Source organism: Pseudophryne corroboree, chromosome 6 (genome assembly GCF_028390025.1).
Source record: "Pseudophryne corroboree isolate aPseCor3 chromosome 6, aPseCor3.hap2, whole genome shotgun sequence".
In the NCBI taxonomy this organism is placed as follows: domain Eukaryota; kingdom Metazoa; phylum Chordata; class Amphibia; order Anura; family Myobatrachidae; genus Pseudophryne; species Pseudophryne corroboree.
In genome coordinates, this window is record NC_086449.1 from 720044084 (window position 1) to 720060089 (window position 16006).

At 45.8% G+C, this 16006-nt stretch overlaps 1 protein-coding gene across 4 annotated transcripts in view; it reads left to right on the plus strand.

Annotated features, from left to right (window-relative positions):
• CYFIP2 (cytoplasmic FMR1 interacting protein 2) overlaps window positions 1-16006 on the plus strand; it is a 147457-nt gene that overhangs the window by 106770 nt on the left and 24681 nt on the right. For all 4 annotated transcript variants that reach the window (XM_063928384.1, XM_063928387.1, XM_063928386.1 and 1 more), the window contains 8 exons: window positions 1999-2116; window positions 6312-6431; window positions 8874-8999; window positions 11838-12004; window positions 12726-12873; window positions 14687-14840; window positions 15475-15631; window positions 15785-15881. In XM_063928384.1, the coding sequence (XP_063784454.1) occupies window positions 1999-2116; window positions 6312-6431; window positions 8874-8999; window positions 11838-12004; window positions 12726-12873; window positions 14687-14840; window positions 15475-15631; window positions 15785-15881 (1087 nt within the window). The remainder of the gene's footprint in view (window positions 1-1998; window positions 2117-6311; window positions 6432-8873; window positions 9000-11837; window positions 12005-12725; window positions 12874-14686; window positions 14841-15474; window positions 15632-15784; window positions 15882-16006) is intronic.

Sequence of the window (16006 nt, forward strand, 5' to 3'; positions counted from 1 at the left end):
GTTTTATTTTCTGTTTCAATAAAACTGGCCGGGGTCAGTTGTACCAGAAACTGGACTTGTGTTGTTCCTCAGCTGCTGCGTCCTTCCATATTCCCCAGGAAAAGGCACCTTGCACCCCTACAGTGTTACAACTTATATATATATATATATATTCATTCATTACATACATGTATGGAACCCCCCCTATGAACATCCTGCATTTGCCACTGCAATTGTTCAATTTGGTTATACACAGCACCACTATTCATTCTCTTGTTTTTATTTCCTATGGCTCTACAGACTGGACAAAGCAGTGGCGACACGGGGGGTCATTCAGATCTGATCGCTGGGCAGCGACTTTTGCAGTCCTGCGATCAGATAGTCGGCGCCTACAGGGGGAGTGTATTTTCGCTGTGCAAGTGTGCGATCACATGTGTAGCAGAGCTGTACAAACTGAATTTGTGCAGTCTCTGCGCAGCCCAGGACTTATAGGCCCTACACACTGGCCGATTTTCTGAAAGATATGAACGATCTCGTTCATAAATGAACGAGAACTCGTTCATATCTTTCAGTGTGGAGACTCCAGCGATGAACGATGCGCGTCCCCGCGCTCGTTCATCGCTGGTCTCCCGTCGGCTGTGCATGCTGTGTATCGGCCGTCGGGCACCTCTGCGGCGCATCAGGAAATGTGTAGGGCCCTTTACTCAGCCGCTGCGATCACATCAGGCTGCTCGGGACCGGATTTGACATCAGACACCCTCCCTGAAAACACTTGATCCCGCCTGCGTTTTTCCGGACACTCCCTGAAAACAGTCAGTTGCCACCCACAAACGCCCTCTTCTTGTCAATCACCCTGAGAACGCCCGTGCGAATGGATCTTTCGCACAATCCCGTCGCTGACTGGCGATCCCCGTTGCAGCCGTGCGACGCGCCGGCGCAGTGTAAAAACGCACAGCAGCGATCAGATCTGAATGACCCCCTCAAGCGCCATGTTTTTGCACATACAAGCTTGTAGCTGAAGGCAGATACACATCCCAAAAATGGCCATGACACGCCCGGGTTATTCCAACCACACCCCATAAACTCCCCGTAAACACCTCCAAATGGTCACTTTCTCTCAATCACTGTTCCCTAAAATCATCATTGTGAGCGGAATTGCAGAGGCTCCTTCGCACATGCGCATTGTGATTGCAGCTCCTGCACGGTCTGCAGATAATCGCTCTGTTGCGTATAAACATGCATTAGGCCCTTTCTTTCATGGTAGAATATCAGATATAAAAGGATCTGCAGCTGGATGTCGTATGATGCCTTTGTATGTTCTCAGCTTTGTCTTTCTGAGCCACACTATAATCATTTCAAGTTTTCGAGTCTTACAGTGGTGTTCCGCCCTCAGACATCTTTATTTTATTGGTTTGGAAATGCACTCTTGAGACATTTATAAATACACTGTCTTATAATCTAGGTTTTCTTTTGTGTTGTTCAGCAAGGAGTTTAGTTACTAAGCAAGCCACTGCTTGTCGTGTTTAAACCCCCAAATTTAATAGGCCGATGCTTTTAATAGCAAAACTTTGCCCTTTTAAATTTTGGGCTTTAACACTTCAGGAAGCGGTGGCTTGCTTAGTAAATAAACCCCCAAGTGCTTTATATCAGCCAGTCAGGGCTTTTTATATTGATCGCTCTTGGATAATGCTATTAGCTCAGTACAAAGCTGATGTGCATCGCAACAAAGGGAAATAAAACTAAAAACTCTGAATGTATGCTATACAGCCCCTGCTGTAAACATGCCTGGAAGAAACAACAACACATTTGGTATAGCTGTATAATAACATGTATACACCAAGAAATGTATGGTATCTGAGGATTTAATCCTGTTTTAAATTATGACCTAAGAGTTGAAAAATCGCCAGAATTTCAGTGTGAGTTGTAGTATACCAACTTTACCTACCAAGTGCCCCCAGCCTCTACCCATATGCCCCACTGAGGCCGATCCGCAGGCTTAAGCAGCTGTTTCCTGCCCAGGTGGACCTGCACCCAGAGCAGTATCAGCCCCCAGTACAATATCTGTGAGCAGATGGTGCAGATACGAGACGACCACATACGCTTCATCTCCGAGCTGGCTCGCTACAGCAACAGCGAGGTAAGGAAATCCAGTGGCTGTTATTTACTTACTTATAAAACGTTTATGTTACATGGTGCTTTTCTCATAGGGGGGTTTATCAAAGCAATTTTTGGCTGTAATTAACTATTAAGCTATTATTTACATTACTTTTTGTGACTGCAACCTTTTTATGCAGGTTTCTTATTCTCTCTGCAAATAATAAACCGCAGTCTGTTACTCATGTTACTCCTTTTTAGTACTTTTATGTTTTTGTTGTCTACGACATTACTATATATTTCTTACTAATGTGGTGTTATGAAGCAAGTACGTATACAAAATAATAATTAAGTAAGATCAATTATTAGCTTATTAGTTGGACATATGCAATAGGTTAGTACAAAGAACATTGCTACAGTGTACTTGTGGCGGCCATATTGTTGACAGGAATAATATGTATGGGAAGTCAGCCTATCAATTAACTACGAACAGGTGCCAGTATTATGCCATGAGGCACACAGTGTACTCATCACACTGAGGCACAAGGCACTTTGTGGTGTGACTAACTAGTACATGCACAAGATTTCCAGCCACATGATTTAAATATTATGTGCTACATTAGCGCTAGAACTTCTGCAGTAGTGACAGATGTACTAAGAGTTTGTAGTGTGTATCCTTACTGTGTACTCATCTCCTACACACACTGTGCACTCATCTCCTACACACACTGTGCACTCATCTCCTACACACACTGTACTCATCTCATACACATACTGTGTACTCATCTCATACGCACACTCTACTCATCTCATACACACACTGTGTACTCATCTCCTACACACACTGTACTCATCTCCTACACACACTGTACTCATCTCATACACACACTGTACTCATCTCCTACACACACTGTGTACTCATCTCCTATACACACTGTGTACTCATCTCCTACGCACACTGTACTCATCTCATACACACACTGTGTACTCATCTCCTATACACACTGTGTACTCATCTCCTACGCACACTGTACTCATCTCATACACACACTGTGTACTCATCTCATACACACACTGTGTACTCATCTCATACGCACACTGCACTCATCTCCTACACGCACTGTACTCATCTCATACACACACTGTACTCATCTCCTACACACACTGTGTACTCATCTCCTACGCACACTGTACTCATCTCATACACACACTGTGTACTCATCTCATACACACACTGTGTACTCATCTCATACGCACACTGCACTCATCTCCTACACGCACTGTGTACTCATCTCCTACACACACTGTGCACTCATCTCATACACACACTGTGCTCTCATCTCATACACACACTGTGTACTCATCTCATACGCACACTGCACTCATCTCCTACACGCACTGTGCACTCATCTCATACACACACTGTGCACTCATCTCATACACACACTGTGCTCTCATCTCATACACACACTGTGTACTCATCTCATACGCACACTGCACTCATCTCCTACACACACTGTGTACTCATCTCATACGTACACTGCACTCATCTCCTACACGCACTGTGCACTCATCTCCTACACGCACTGTGCACTCATCTCCTACACACATTGTGCTCTCATCTCCTACACACACTGTGCACTCATCTCCTACACACACTGCATTCATCTCCTACACACACGGGCCCTCATTCCGAGTTGTTCGCTCGCTAGCTGCTTTTATCAGCATTGCACTCGCTAGGCCGCCGCCCTCTGTGAGTGTATCTTAGCTTAGCAGAATAGCGAACGAAAGATTAGCAGAACTGCTACTAAATATTTTCTTGCAGTTTCTGAGTAGCTCCAGACCTGCTCCTAGATTGCAATCACCTCAGTCCGTTTAGTTCCTGATTTGACGTCACAAACACGCCCTGCGTTCGGCCAGCCACTCCCCCGTTTCTCCAGACACTCCCGCGTTTTTACCTGACACGCCTGCGTTTTTTAGCACACTCCCGGAAAACGCTCAGTTACCACCCAGAAACGCCCCTTTCCTGTCAATCATTCACCGATCAGCAGTGCGACTGAAAATCGTCGTTCGAACACCAGCAAATCTACTAAGTTTTGTGTAAAATAACTTAGCGCATGCGCTCTGCGTACCATGCGCATGCGCAGTTAGCAACAAATCGCAGCATAGCGAAAATCGGCAACGAGCGACCAACTCGGAATGACCACCACTGTTCCCTCATCTCCTACACACACTGTTCCCTCATCTCCTACACACACTGTGCACTCATCTCCTACACTGTTCTCTCATCTCCTACACACACTGTGTACTTATCTCCTACACTGCTCTCTCATCTCCTACACACACTGTGTACTCATCTTCTACACACGCTGTGCCCTCATCTCCTACACTGTGCTCTCTTCTCCTACACACACTGTGTAGTCATCTCCTACACACACTGTGCACTCATCTCCTACACACACTGTACCCTCATCTCCTACACTGTGCTCTCTTCTCCTACACTGCTCTCTCATCTCCTACACACACTGTGCACTCATCTCCTACACACACTGTACCCTCATCTCCTACACACACTGTTCCCTCATCTCCTACACACACTGTGCACTCATCTCCTACACTGTTCTCTCATCTCCTACACACACTGTGTACTTATCTCCTACACTGCTCTCTCATCTCCTACACACACTGTGTACTCATCTTCTACACACGCTGTGCCCTCATCTCCTACACTGTGCTCTCTTCTCCTACACACACTGTGTAGTCATCTCCTACACACACTGTGCACTCATCTCCTACACACACTGTGCACTCATCTCCTACACTGTGCTCTCTTCTCCTACACACACTGTGTACTTATCTCCTACACTGCTCTTTCATCTCATACACACACTGTGCACTCATCTTTTACACACACTGTGCACTCATCTCCTACACTGTGCTCTCTTCTCCTACACACACTGTGTAGTCATCTCCTACACACACTGTGCACTCATCTCCTACACACACTGTACCCTCATCTCCTACACTGTGCTCTCTTCTCCTACACACACTGTGTAGTCATCTCCTACACACACTGTGCACTCATCTCCTACACACACTGTGTACTCATCTCCTACACTGTGCTCTCATCTCCTACACTGTGCTCTCTTCTCCTACACACACTGTGTAGTCATCTCCTACACACACTGTGCACTCATCTCCTACACACACTGTGTTGAGTACTGTGCTCTCATCTCCTACACTGCTCTCTCATCTCCTACACACACTGTGCACTCATCTCCTACACACGCTGTGCCCTCATCTCCTACACTGTGCTCTCTTCTCCTACACACACTGTGTAGTCATCTCCTACACACACTGTGCACTCATCTCCTACACACACTGTACCCTCATCTCCTACACTGTGCTCTCTTCTCCTACACACACTGTGTAGTCATCTCCTACACACACTGTGCACTCATCTCCTACACACACTGTACCCTCATCTCCTACACTGTGCTCTCTTCTCCTACACACACTGTGTATTCATCTCCTACACACGCTGTGCCCTCATCTCCTACACACCCTGTGCCCTCATCTCCTACACACACTGTGTATTCATCTCCTACACACACTGTGCCCCCATCTCCTATACACACTTTGCCCTCATCTCCTGCACACACTGTGCCCTCATCTCCTACACACACTTTGCCACAGTTAGTACAGCACGGGGTCTACTACTGTATAACATATAAGCCAATTGTTGTTAGCCAAGGGGGTGATTCTGGAACTCAGGAAAATCAGAGCCGGGGCGGTTGTGTGACAAAGCCAAGAGTCGATGTCATATGTAGTGAGTCAACAAAGCTAGTCAAGGTTGCTCCCAAACATTAAGGACCTGGTATCAAGTCCTATGGAGTCTATCTGTGTTTTACTAATGAGAGCAGATTTGTGACACAAAATAGGGACCTCATGTATGGTCAACAGGCACATTTTTAGACATCGCCCAAAAGAATTCCTGTGCCTCTGCCGTGGCGGGCGGGCGTGTTGAGAGCTGCCGTGGCCCTTTTACAAATTAACTACTGGATGTTCTATCACTTCCTGCTTCAACCCTGAGGACATCCCAAAAGATCATATAATGAAGAATAAATACAATAAGATGCTCGGACCCTAGACAAACTCATCGCATACTGTCATAAATCCATAGGAATTTTAGACTACAAAGCTGATAGGGATTAAAAGTGGGTCTTGTCATTTGGCAGGTTGTAACCGGATCCGGTCTGGACAGCCAGAAATCGGATGAAGAGTACAGGGAGCTGTTTGACCTGGCACTGCGGGGACTCCAGCTCCTGTCTAAGTGGAGCGCCCATGTCATGGAAGTGGTAAGTCTGCAATAATAAATTCTCTAGGGTTATTTATGGAGAATTACCATAACTAACCTGACCTTGCATCCCCCAGTGAAGTAGCTGCAGGATGCATGTTAAGGTTGCAGGCAGATCACAGTGTTATACATATTGGGGGTAATTCAGACCTGGTTGCATGCAGGCTATTTTTTGCACTGCTGCGACCAGGTAATCGCCGCCCACAGGGGAGGGGGGATTTGCTGTGCAGGGCTGCAAACGCTTGTGCAGAGAGCTGCACAAACAAAAAGTTTGTGCAGTCTCTGCACAGCCCAGGACTCACCCGCTGCGATGATCCAGGAAGCAGCTGACGTCAGGGACCCTCTGCAATGGCCGGACACGCCTGCGTTTCTTCCAACACTCCCAGAAAACGGTGAGTTGCCGCCCAGGAACGCCTTCTGCCTGTCAATCTTCTTGTGATCGCCCCTGCGATCGCTTTCTTCGTAGAAGCTGTCGCTCTCCGGCGACCCCCGGCGACGGGCAACAACGCGCCTGCGCATTGCGGGCCGAACGCATGCGCAGTTCAGACCCGTTAGCGCGGCTGCAAGAAAACGCAGCCTGCAAACGGGTCTGAATGACCCCCATTGTTATACTCAGCATTGCATACCCTTATTTTTCTTCAAAATTTCACATACAGGCTAAAAGGGTTCTCTAGTCTGTACACGACACCCTCACCTACACATTTACCTGGCGTCTGTCAGTGCACAGCAAAAACCTGGCTCTGCATTAGGCAAGTGAGTGTGTGGAATTTCTCAGCCCATATAATTATATTCATCAAGTCTGGTAATAAATATGTTGATTGTGAACATGGTATTATGATGGCAGTAATAGGCCACCAAGATGTACAGGCTTATTCCGTATACTGGGCCTAATTCACAGATGTACACAAACCCAATGGTTTATGTACATCTCCGATGGTTGTCAATCTGCGCATGCCCAAAATCTAACGTGCAGATCTGTGTCTGCAATGACGGTCGCAGTGCCCCCGAAGCCGCAGCACAGTTATCATTCTGCGGCTGCTTATGAGTATGCAAGAGCCAGCGTTTCAGAAAACGGGGGAGTGTCGTACCTATTTTTTCTGCGTGTTGAAGCCAGTGGCTGCCTCCTTGGACACAGCTTCACTGGCTTCAGCAACTTGAAATCCCTGGTCATCCTAAGTAACCCGAGGGTCTTTCAGATGACCAGTGGTCACACATGATCTGATGCTGCATCATCAGGTGCAGCAGCGGATCAGAGAGCTGGCAGGAGGAATCTATTTATACAAGACGTCTCCTGTGGCATTAGCATATTATTGCATGGTTGCTATGTACAAAGATGCTGTTCAGTCTGTTATTTTTGGAAAACCTGTCACAAAACTGTTAACTTGGTGATAAAGCTAAATGCATTGGTGTATCTATAATGGGTGCAGGGTGTGTAGTGCACACGAGAACCCCGAGTTCCAGGAGGACCCACACCGCTCACCCTGCACCTAGAATTATACTTACTCTTTCAAAGTCCCATGTGGGAGCAGCAGAAAACCTCATGGAAAATTATGCTGCGACCATTTTTCCAGTGATTTGCACATGTGAAATAGTGAAGTCATTAGGAATGTGGGATGGGCGCCATGTTCCCGGAGCCTGCACATGCACAGTAGACTCTGGCACAAAGCCAGAGCCTACAAAGCTGCCAGAGAGGAGGGGTCCATGGAGGATGCAGATCGGCCCTCTCCTCTCTTATACCGCCTCTACCTAAATGGTTGTATCAGGCACAGGTGCTTGGAATCTCCTAGTTCCATTGGAAACATGGGCACTGTCACTGACCGATCAAATCTTTACTCTGTCTGATCAGTCTGATTGAACACGATGGTCGTACGGTGGGGATTTTTATTTTTCAAGAACAACGCATCTTTGGCGATTTCAGTCGCTGGATTTAAAGAACCTATTATGTTCAATACAAAACCAAGCATGTTTTATATTGAATATAATTGGCCTATGGGGACAGCATTAGACAGTGAATCAAAAGGTAACAGTGATTTCTCCATTGTTTACCTGTTAGTACATCCGGAGAAGTGGTAATACTGTAACTCCTTTTTCCAGGCAAAATGCAGGAGAAAGGGGTTATCACCGTTTGTTAAATAGACTCTGTATTCTGCTTATATATGTCCATGTATGCTTACTGTTCTCATCAGTATCTGTATTTGCATGATATGATATGAACTCTAGAAACGTGTAACTGTTAGCTCATAGTAAAACTCTATCATGTATGTTACATTATATAACTGTGTGCTGTCATCTCCTATGTGCTACACTGCGTATACCGCTGTGATGCCTTATAAATAAAGCTATTTATAGTAATTGCTATAGCAACCATATTCTGCATATGTTAATGTGGCTGTCTCTGCTCCGGTTAGATGAGGCTTGTCACTCTGTGCTCTTCATCTTTCAGTATTCCTGGAAGTTGGTTCATCCTACAGACAAGTTCTGTAACAAAGATTGCCCAGGCACGGCGGAGGAGTATGAGCGGGCTACGCGCTATAACTACACCAGCGAGGAAAAATTTGCCTTTGTGGAGGTAAGAGAAGTCTGTGCCTACACGTCGGCACCTCATATCCATGTGCATTAGCAAGCAGTGCTGAGTAAGAGCAGCTTGAGGTAGCACATGCAATCTAGAGGCCCATTCAGGTGTGGTCGCAAAGCAGCTATTATACACACATCGGTCGATGTTTTTCTACTGCGCATGCGCCTGACTCTGAGCCACAGTGTGCAGTAAGTAAATTGCGGTTGCACTGAGGAATTAGGTGCAAAGTGAGTGACAGGAAGACAGCGTTTGGGGTGGGACCGGTGAGTGGTCGGGTAAAAGCAGGCATGTCATGGCCATTCAGATGGCGTTTTCTGGGCGTGCATAAATTAGCAGTTGCTACTGGAGAGCTCAGCTTGCGCTCAGGCTCTGCGTCATGACCCTATTTGCGACGATGGTACCAATGTATCAGCGATTCTACGCCATCGAATGGAAATTATGCGACAGCAGTGGGGATCCCTATGCTCAGGTTAGCTTCTACCCATATTAGCATATAATCGCAATTGCGTACAGCAGAAGCAAGAACAGCCACACCTGAATGAGCCTCCTAGACTGCAGTACAGTGCTCATTTAATTTGTTATAAGTCATTGGTAGACCTGTTTGGCTGTTACACATCTGAGTTTTACATGAGCACCCTGTGGAGATGAAGATTTATCAAACCTTCTAAAGAGGAAAAGTGTTGGTGTTAGCCATCAGCTTCTAGGTATCCCTTTATAGAATGTTCTAGATAAATGAAAGCTAGAAACTGATTCTTTGCCATATGCACCAACTCCCAGTTCTCATTTTTAGAATATTTGATAAAACCTCCCATTAAAGTGAAATGCTGTTTGCATATAAGTCTGCAATATAACCATTCAGGTTGATCCAGGTCTCAAGTACACATGGGATGGAGGTGTCAGCCCATAATGACCAGACATTGCTGCAGGGCCTGTACTTGCATATGCTCAGCTGTGCGAAAGCAAGATACACTCCACAAATGAGAGTACATGTAACTCTGCATCAGTGCCAAAGTACTTTTATGTCATTATAATATTACTTGTGACCATATTACTCCTCTGGAGTTCATTTGTGCAATATTTAGCTAAAATTGTAGTTTGCAGTGTCATTACTATTTATGGGCTGTTTCTCTGGCAGCAAGGCTGGGGGACACGTGACCATGGGATTGCAGGTTGGGGATGGAGTTGGCACTTAAACTAAACTGTTGCCTTAAAATGTAAGTTTCCCCCCCCCATGACAGCCCCCAACCCCACCCCCCCGCAAATTCAAAATGACAGTGGTGCATTAGTTGCCTCACGGAGTATGGCATGTTTGTTTTCGGGAGGCATTGTTGTAGCTTGTTCTTTATGATGCACATAAACATGGTTGGCCGACTACAAAGCAGGCCAAGCAGGTACCAGCGCTTTCCACTAGGGTGGTGGCAGTACAACACAGGGCTTCGGCAGAACAGGTCTGTCGTGCAACTACCTGATTCCTCTGTCCACACGCTTGTTTGTTTTTGCCAGTGGAGAAGTTGCCCATGGGTGTCAACCAATCAGCTGCTACATTTCATTTTATAGGCTACACTTGATAAATGTTACCTCAACACTGATTGGTTGCCATGGCAACTTTTTCACTGGCTCACTTCTCCACTCTTTTCACTGCTTCATGAATAGACCCTTTGGTCACTTACCATTGAATGCTTTACTCTTAAGCAGGCTGGGGGACACTGTGTTCCTTCCCTCATGCTCAGTCATGCAAGGTTTTGGTTCTTGACCATCATTTCCCTACTTGTTTAACAGTTTCAGTAGGTTACTACTACTACCGGAATCTTTTAAATAAGTGCTGGCATTATGGGGTTCAGGGGGGAAGAGCTTATGCCATAAAGCTACAGTTTTAGTTTAAGTGGCAACTCCAACCCCAACCTGCAATCCCATGATCCAGTGTTCCCTAGCCTGTTTAATGGAAAGTGACCAAAAATCCTCTTATTTTCCTCTAATAGTTTTATATGCCTTAATTATTACGTTTTTAACTGAGACTACTGACTGCCTAAGTTGAAATGAACAAATGCTTATATTATGCAGTGCCTAGATTATAGCAATAAAAAGCTAATAGTAACTTTGAAGCACACCATCCGGTTACCTGCCCTGTAATTGATGTGTAGTAGTGTGAGAGGCAGATGGATCCTCCTTAACCCAGACTATTTGTGGCTTTAGTTGCCCCCATATCTGCTTCATGCACAATAGACCCTCAGCAGTGCTGAAACCAAGCTCTTCTCCAAGCAGGCTGGCCATCGGCCATTGATGGTAAGCAACAATTGAGGATTTGCCACCGATGGTTTATGATATTTCCTTTCACCCCCCACCATAATCGATGCCAGAGTGTGTGATAATTTTGTTTCCCAGACACAGGGGGCTCTGAGGTTATCTCTGGCCTAATACGTCCTGCATAGCCCCGTCCTTTTCCCTGATTGGCCCGGGTCCCGCCTCCACATAGAGTTGGAGCTGTTGCAGTGATGGTGTTCAATGGTGTAAAGTAAAGCATTGATAGTTTCTCAGTAATGGTTTCCTGCCATCGATATAAAGCCCAGATGGCACCATCAATGGTAGGCTCGTCTATGGAGATCCTACTCTCAGACATATCTGTCCAGGCTCTCAGCATAATTATGCCCCCAAGTGGAGAATGATTTAACCTTAAATGTAAGCGGTAAATCCCCACAGGTGTCCTGTGTAAGAACCAGCGCACATACACTGCAATCTATCTAATAGTAAGAAACCATTAGAGATAGCCTGCCTTATGAGAATTAACGGGTTTATTTTTGCTTACGTGTTTGGCTGTGTTCTCAATCTCTTCAGGTGATTGCCATGGTGAAGGGTCTGCAGGTTCTCATGGGCCGCATGGAGAGTGTGTTTAATCAAGCCATACGCAATACCATATATGCAGCCCTGCAGGATTTTGCCCAGAGCGCCCTGCGGGAGCCCCTCCGCCAGGCCGTGCGCAAGAAGAAGAATGTGTTGATAAGGTGAGTGAAATGAGGATACAAAGGTGTCCACTTACGGACAGTCATCCTCTGCATCCTGCTGCACAGTATTTATGTCCCTTACCCTGGTGCCACCCTGAGTGCCCATAGGAACCCGGGAGGCTGCACCATTTTCACACCCCTGACACCCTGCATGTGGTAGTGCTATGTTTGAAGGTCTTGGGCAATCTGCTTTAGCCGTGTTTTCTTTGGCGCATCACGTGCTATTTTCCATCCGGGCGTGTGTTATGTAGGCACTGGTATGGTATCTTTTAGGCTCCATTCTGCAGACTTGTCCGAACCACTTTAAATGCTGTGTTTTAATATAGGATTCTGTTGTGGGTTGGTCTTGGCATAGTTTTCCGATGTTTTAATTTCTCCAGCGGCCTGTTAGTTTTACTTGTGGTATGTTTCGTAAGCACCTAATTTGGAAACATTACAGCCTCGTTAGGTCTGAACCATAGAGTAATATTGTTCTAACCAATGCATTGAATACCTTCGTTTTTGTGGCAATGCAAATGTCCTGTTGCAAAACAAACTATAAATGACATGGAGTATCCGATCTGGCTGCCAAGCAGGCAAAATGACCACACACACAGACACACACACACACACACACACACACACACACACACACACACACACACACACACACACACTAGTGGAGAATGGCTTGTAGGTATGACATATGTGGGTGATCTGTTTCTGCTTTGTGTTTGCTCAGTGTTCTGCAGGCAATACGGAAGACCATCTGTGACTGGGAAGGAGGCCGAGAGCCCCCCAATGACCCATGTCTGCGCGGAGAGAAGGACCCTAAAGGTGGCTTTGACATTAAAGTTCCTCGGAGAGCAGTGGGACCCTCCAGCACTCAGGTCTCTATCAGATCCCTATATTAGTATTGCTTATAGACTGATAGGTACCACTGAATCATTGAATTAGGCATTGTCACGACCTTAGCATTTAGGTGGTCATTCCGAGTTGATCGCTCGCTAGCAGTTTTTAGCAGCCGTGCAAACGCTATGCCGCCGCCCACTGGGAGTGTATTTTAGCTTAGCAAAAGTGCGAACGAAAGGATCGCAGAGCGGCTACAAAGTTTTTTTGTGCAATTTCTGAGTAGCTCAAAACCTACTCAGCGCTTGCGATCACTTCAGACTATTCAGTTCCTGTTTTGACATCACAAACACGCCCTGCGTTTGCCCAGCCATGCCTGCGTTTTTACGAACACTCCCTGAAAACGTTCAGTTGACACCCAGAAACGCCCACTTCATGTCAATCACTCTGCGGTCAGCAGTGCGACTGAAAAGCTTCGCTAGACCCTGTGTGAAACTACATCAGCCGTTGTAATAGTACGTCGCACGTGCGCATTGCGACGCATGCGCAGAAGTGCTGTTTTTTTGCCTCATCGCTGCACAGCGAACGAATGCAGCTAGCGATCAACTCGGAATGACCCCCTTAGAGCTTATAAGGAAATGAAAAGGTTTTCCTGGTAATCAAATGTAAAACGGTAATACGGAACTTAGCAGAACGAATCTTCTGTGTAAGAATAACTTTTATGTTTATATTTCATATAATTATTTTTGTAGTCTTCTGCATCTCTCAATGTGCAGTCAGGTAAAGAGAGCTTTGGATTCAGGTAGATTTTCACCAAAATATGTCATTGTGCAATGAGCAACTTTTCATACATTTCTCTGACGTCCTAGTGGATGCTGGGAACTCCGTAAGGACCATGGGGAATAGACGGGCTCCGCAGGAGACTGGGCACTCTAAAAGAAAGATTAGATACTATCTGGTGTGCACTGGCTCATCTCTCTATGCCCCTCCTCCAGATCTCAGTTAGAATCTGTGCCCGGCTCGAGCTGGATGCACACTAGGGGCTCTCCTGAGCTCCTAGTAAAGAAAGTATTTATTAGGTTTTTTATTTTCAGTGAGATCTGCTGGCAACAGACTCACTGCTACGAGGGACTTAGGGGAGAGAAGCGAACCTACCTGCTTGCAGCTAGCTTGGGCTTCTAGGCTACTGGACACCATTAGCTCCAGAGGGATCGAACACAGGCCCAGCCTCGGTCGTCCGGTCCCGGAGCCGCGCCACCGTCCCCCTACATTTTTATTGAAAGTATTGCAAAGTTGAGAGAGAGGTACAGATAAAAGAAAGGGACGGGAGAGAGGGAACAAAAACAAGGAGACAAGTACAATGCAAAAAAATGCAATATAAAAGAATTATGACATAGGTACAAAATTATTGTTTGTTTGAGTGACGAATGATATACCTGTAGAGCATCGGCGGGTGTGTACACCTGATATGTCTGTGAACGACATTCACAGACATATCGTGTTGGCTCTTCAGCACAGCCGATGCTCGATATCTCTTGCAGAAATATCCCGCTGGCCATTCCATATGCCAGTGGCAGGAACCGCCGGCAATGACGTCACAGCTGGGCGGGCAAATTCAAAAGCCGACTCAGTTGTAATGTATGACCAGACTGTTCTTTTATCTTTCAAGTGTGTACCCAGCTGAACTGTTTCTTTTATGTTTATAAGTATGTATTGAATATTGTTAAAAAGTTGCCATAGTGTGTCTCCCATCATGTTATAATTGAGTCTATGGCATCTCGTTTTCCATTTCCAGTGCTACAGTATTTCTCCCCTCCTTCCTGGTTAGTGACCTGTCTCCTCTTCCTGTTACAGCTGTACATGGTGCGTACAATGCTGGAATCATTAATCGCTGATAAGAGTGGTTCTAAAAAGACTTTACGCAGCAGTCTGGATGGCCCGATCGTGCAGGCAATAGAGGAGTTCCACAAACAGTCTTTCTTCTTCACTCACCTGCTTAACTTCAGCGGTGCGTACTGGGAGGGTGAATGTGCGTGTACACAAAGCATAGGTAGCCATTTTGTTTTCTCGAGAAAACGAGAAAATATAAATTCTTCATAAACTAGTGAAATACGTGAGCACACTTAATAAGTCTGTACACCTTAACAAAGATCTTGAAAACTGAGTACAACTAGTTATTGGTTCCAGCCAGTAGTGCATTCCAGTTCTCAATCTATGTTCCCTTCCACTATGGAGTCAGTAGAACTAGTAAATACTTGAATACTTTTCAGCCCTCCCCTTTGGGAGGTGCGGAGCAGAAGTATGAAGGTAATGGGTAAATGTGACACTGAGACAAGACCTATCATTATGCTGATTGCATTATCATGCCCACTGGGTGCCACTGAGGTATACAGAGCTTGATAAAGTGGGTCATCACAGAATGTGCCCACCCACCATGCTGGCAGATAAGTATCCTTGAGGAAGCATTGGCCACTCCCTCCGCGGTCCTAGAGGTCTTCCACTAATTTGTTAGATGTGGATAATCTGCTTACATACAAGAGCAACATGAGGGCCTTATTCCATCTGATTTGTCTGTAAAATACTGTAGTATATTTCCCCACTCTACTGATCACACCTAATGACTAATCCTTGACTCATTGCAGAGGCTCTGCAGCAGTGCTGTGACCTGTCCCAGCTCTGGTTCCGGGAGTTCTTCCTGGAGCTCACTATGGGGCGACGCATCCAGTTCCCCATCGAGATGTCCATGCCCTGGATCCTTACTGACCACATCCTGGAGACCAAGGAGCCCTCTATGATGGAGTAAGAAATTGAAGATACAGCTTTTGTAAATACTGTTTAAGAAGTCCAATATGGCAGCTCCCACCTAAAGCCTTATAATAAAATGAGAACTTTCTTTAATTATAGAAATAAAAATAAAAGCCAGTTCCCCTATAATTTCCGCTTCTCCCACAGGTATGTGCTATATCCCCTCGACCTGTATAATGACAGTGCCTACTATGCTCTGACCAAGTTTAAGAAGCAGTTTCTCTATGACGAGATTGAAGCAGAGGTAAGTGGCAATCTGTGTGTGCATTTATGTGGCACAGGCTGTTACACTGACTGATCGCTATTTCATGTTGATTTGTCATAGTCTCCATTTATTTATTTTTTTATATATATTGTCAGTGGGCCACA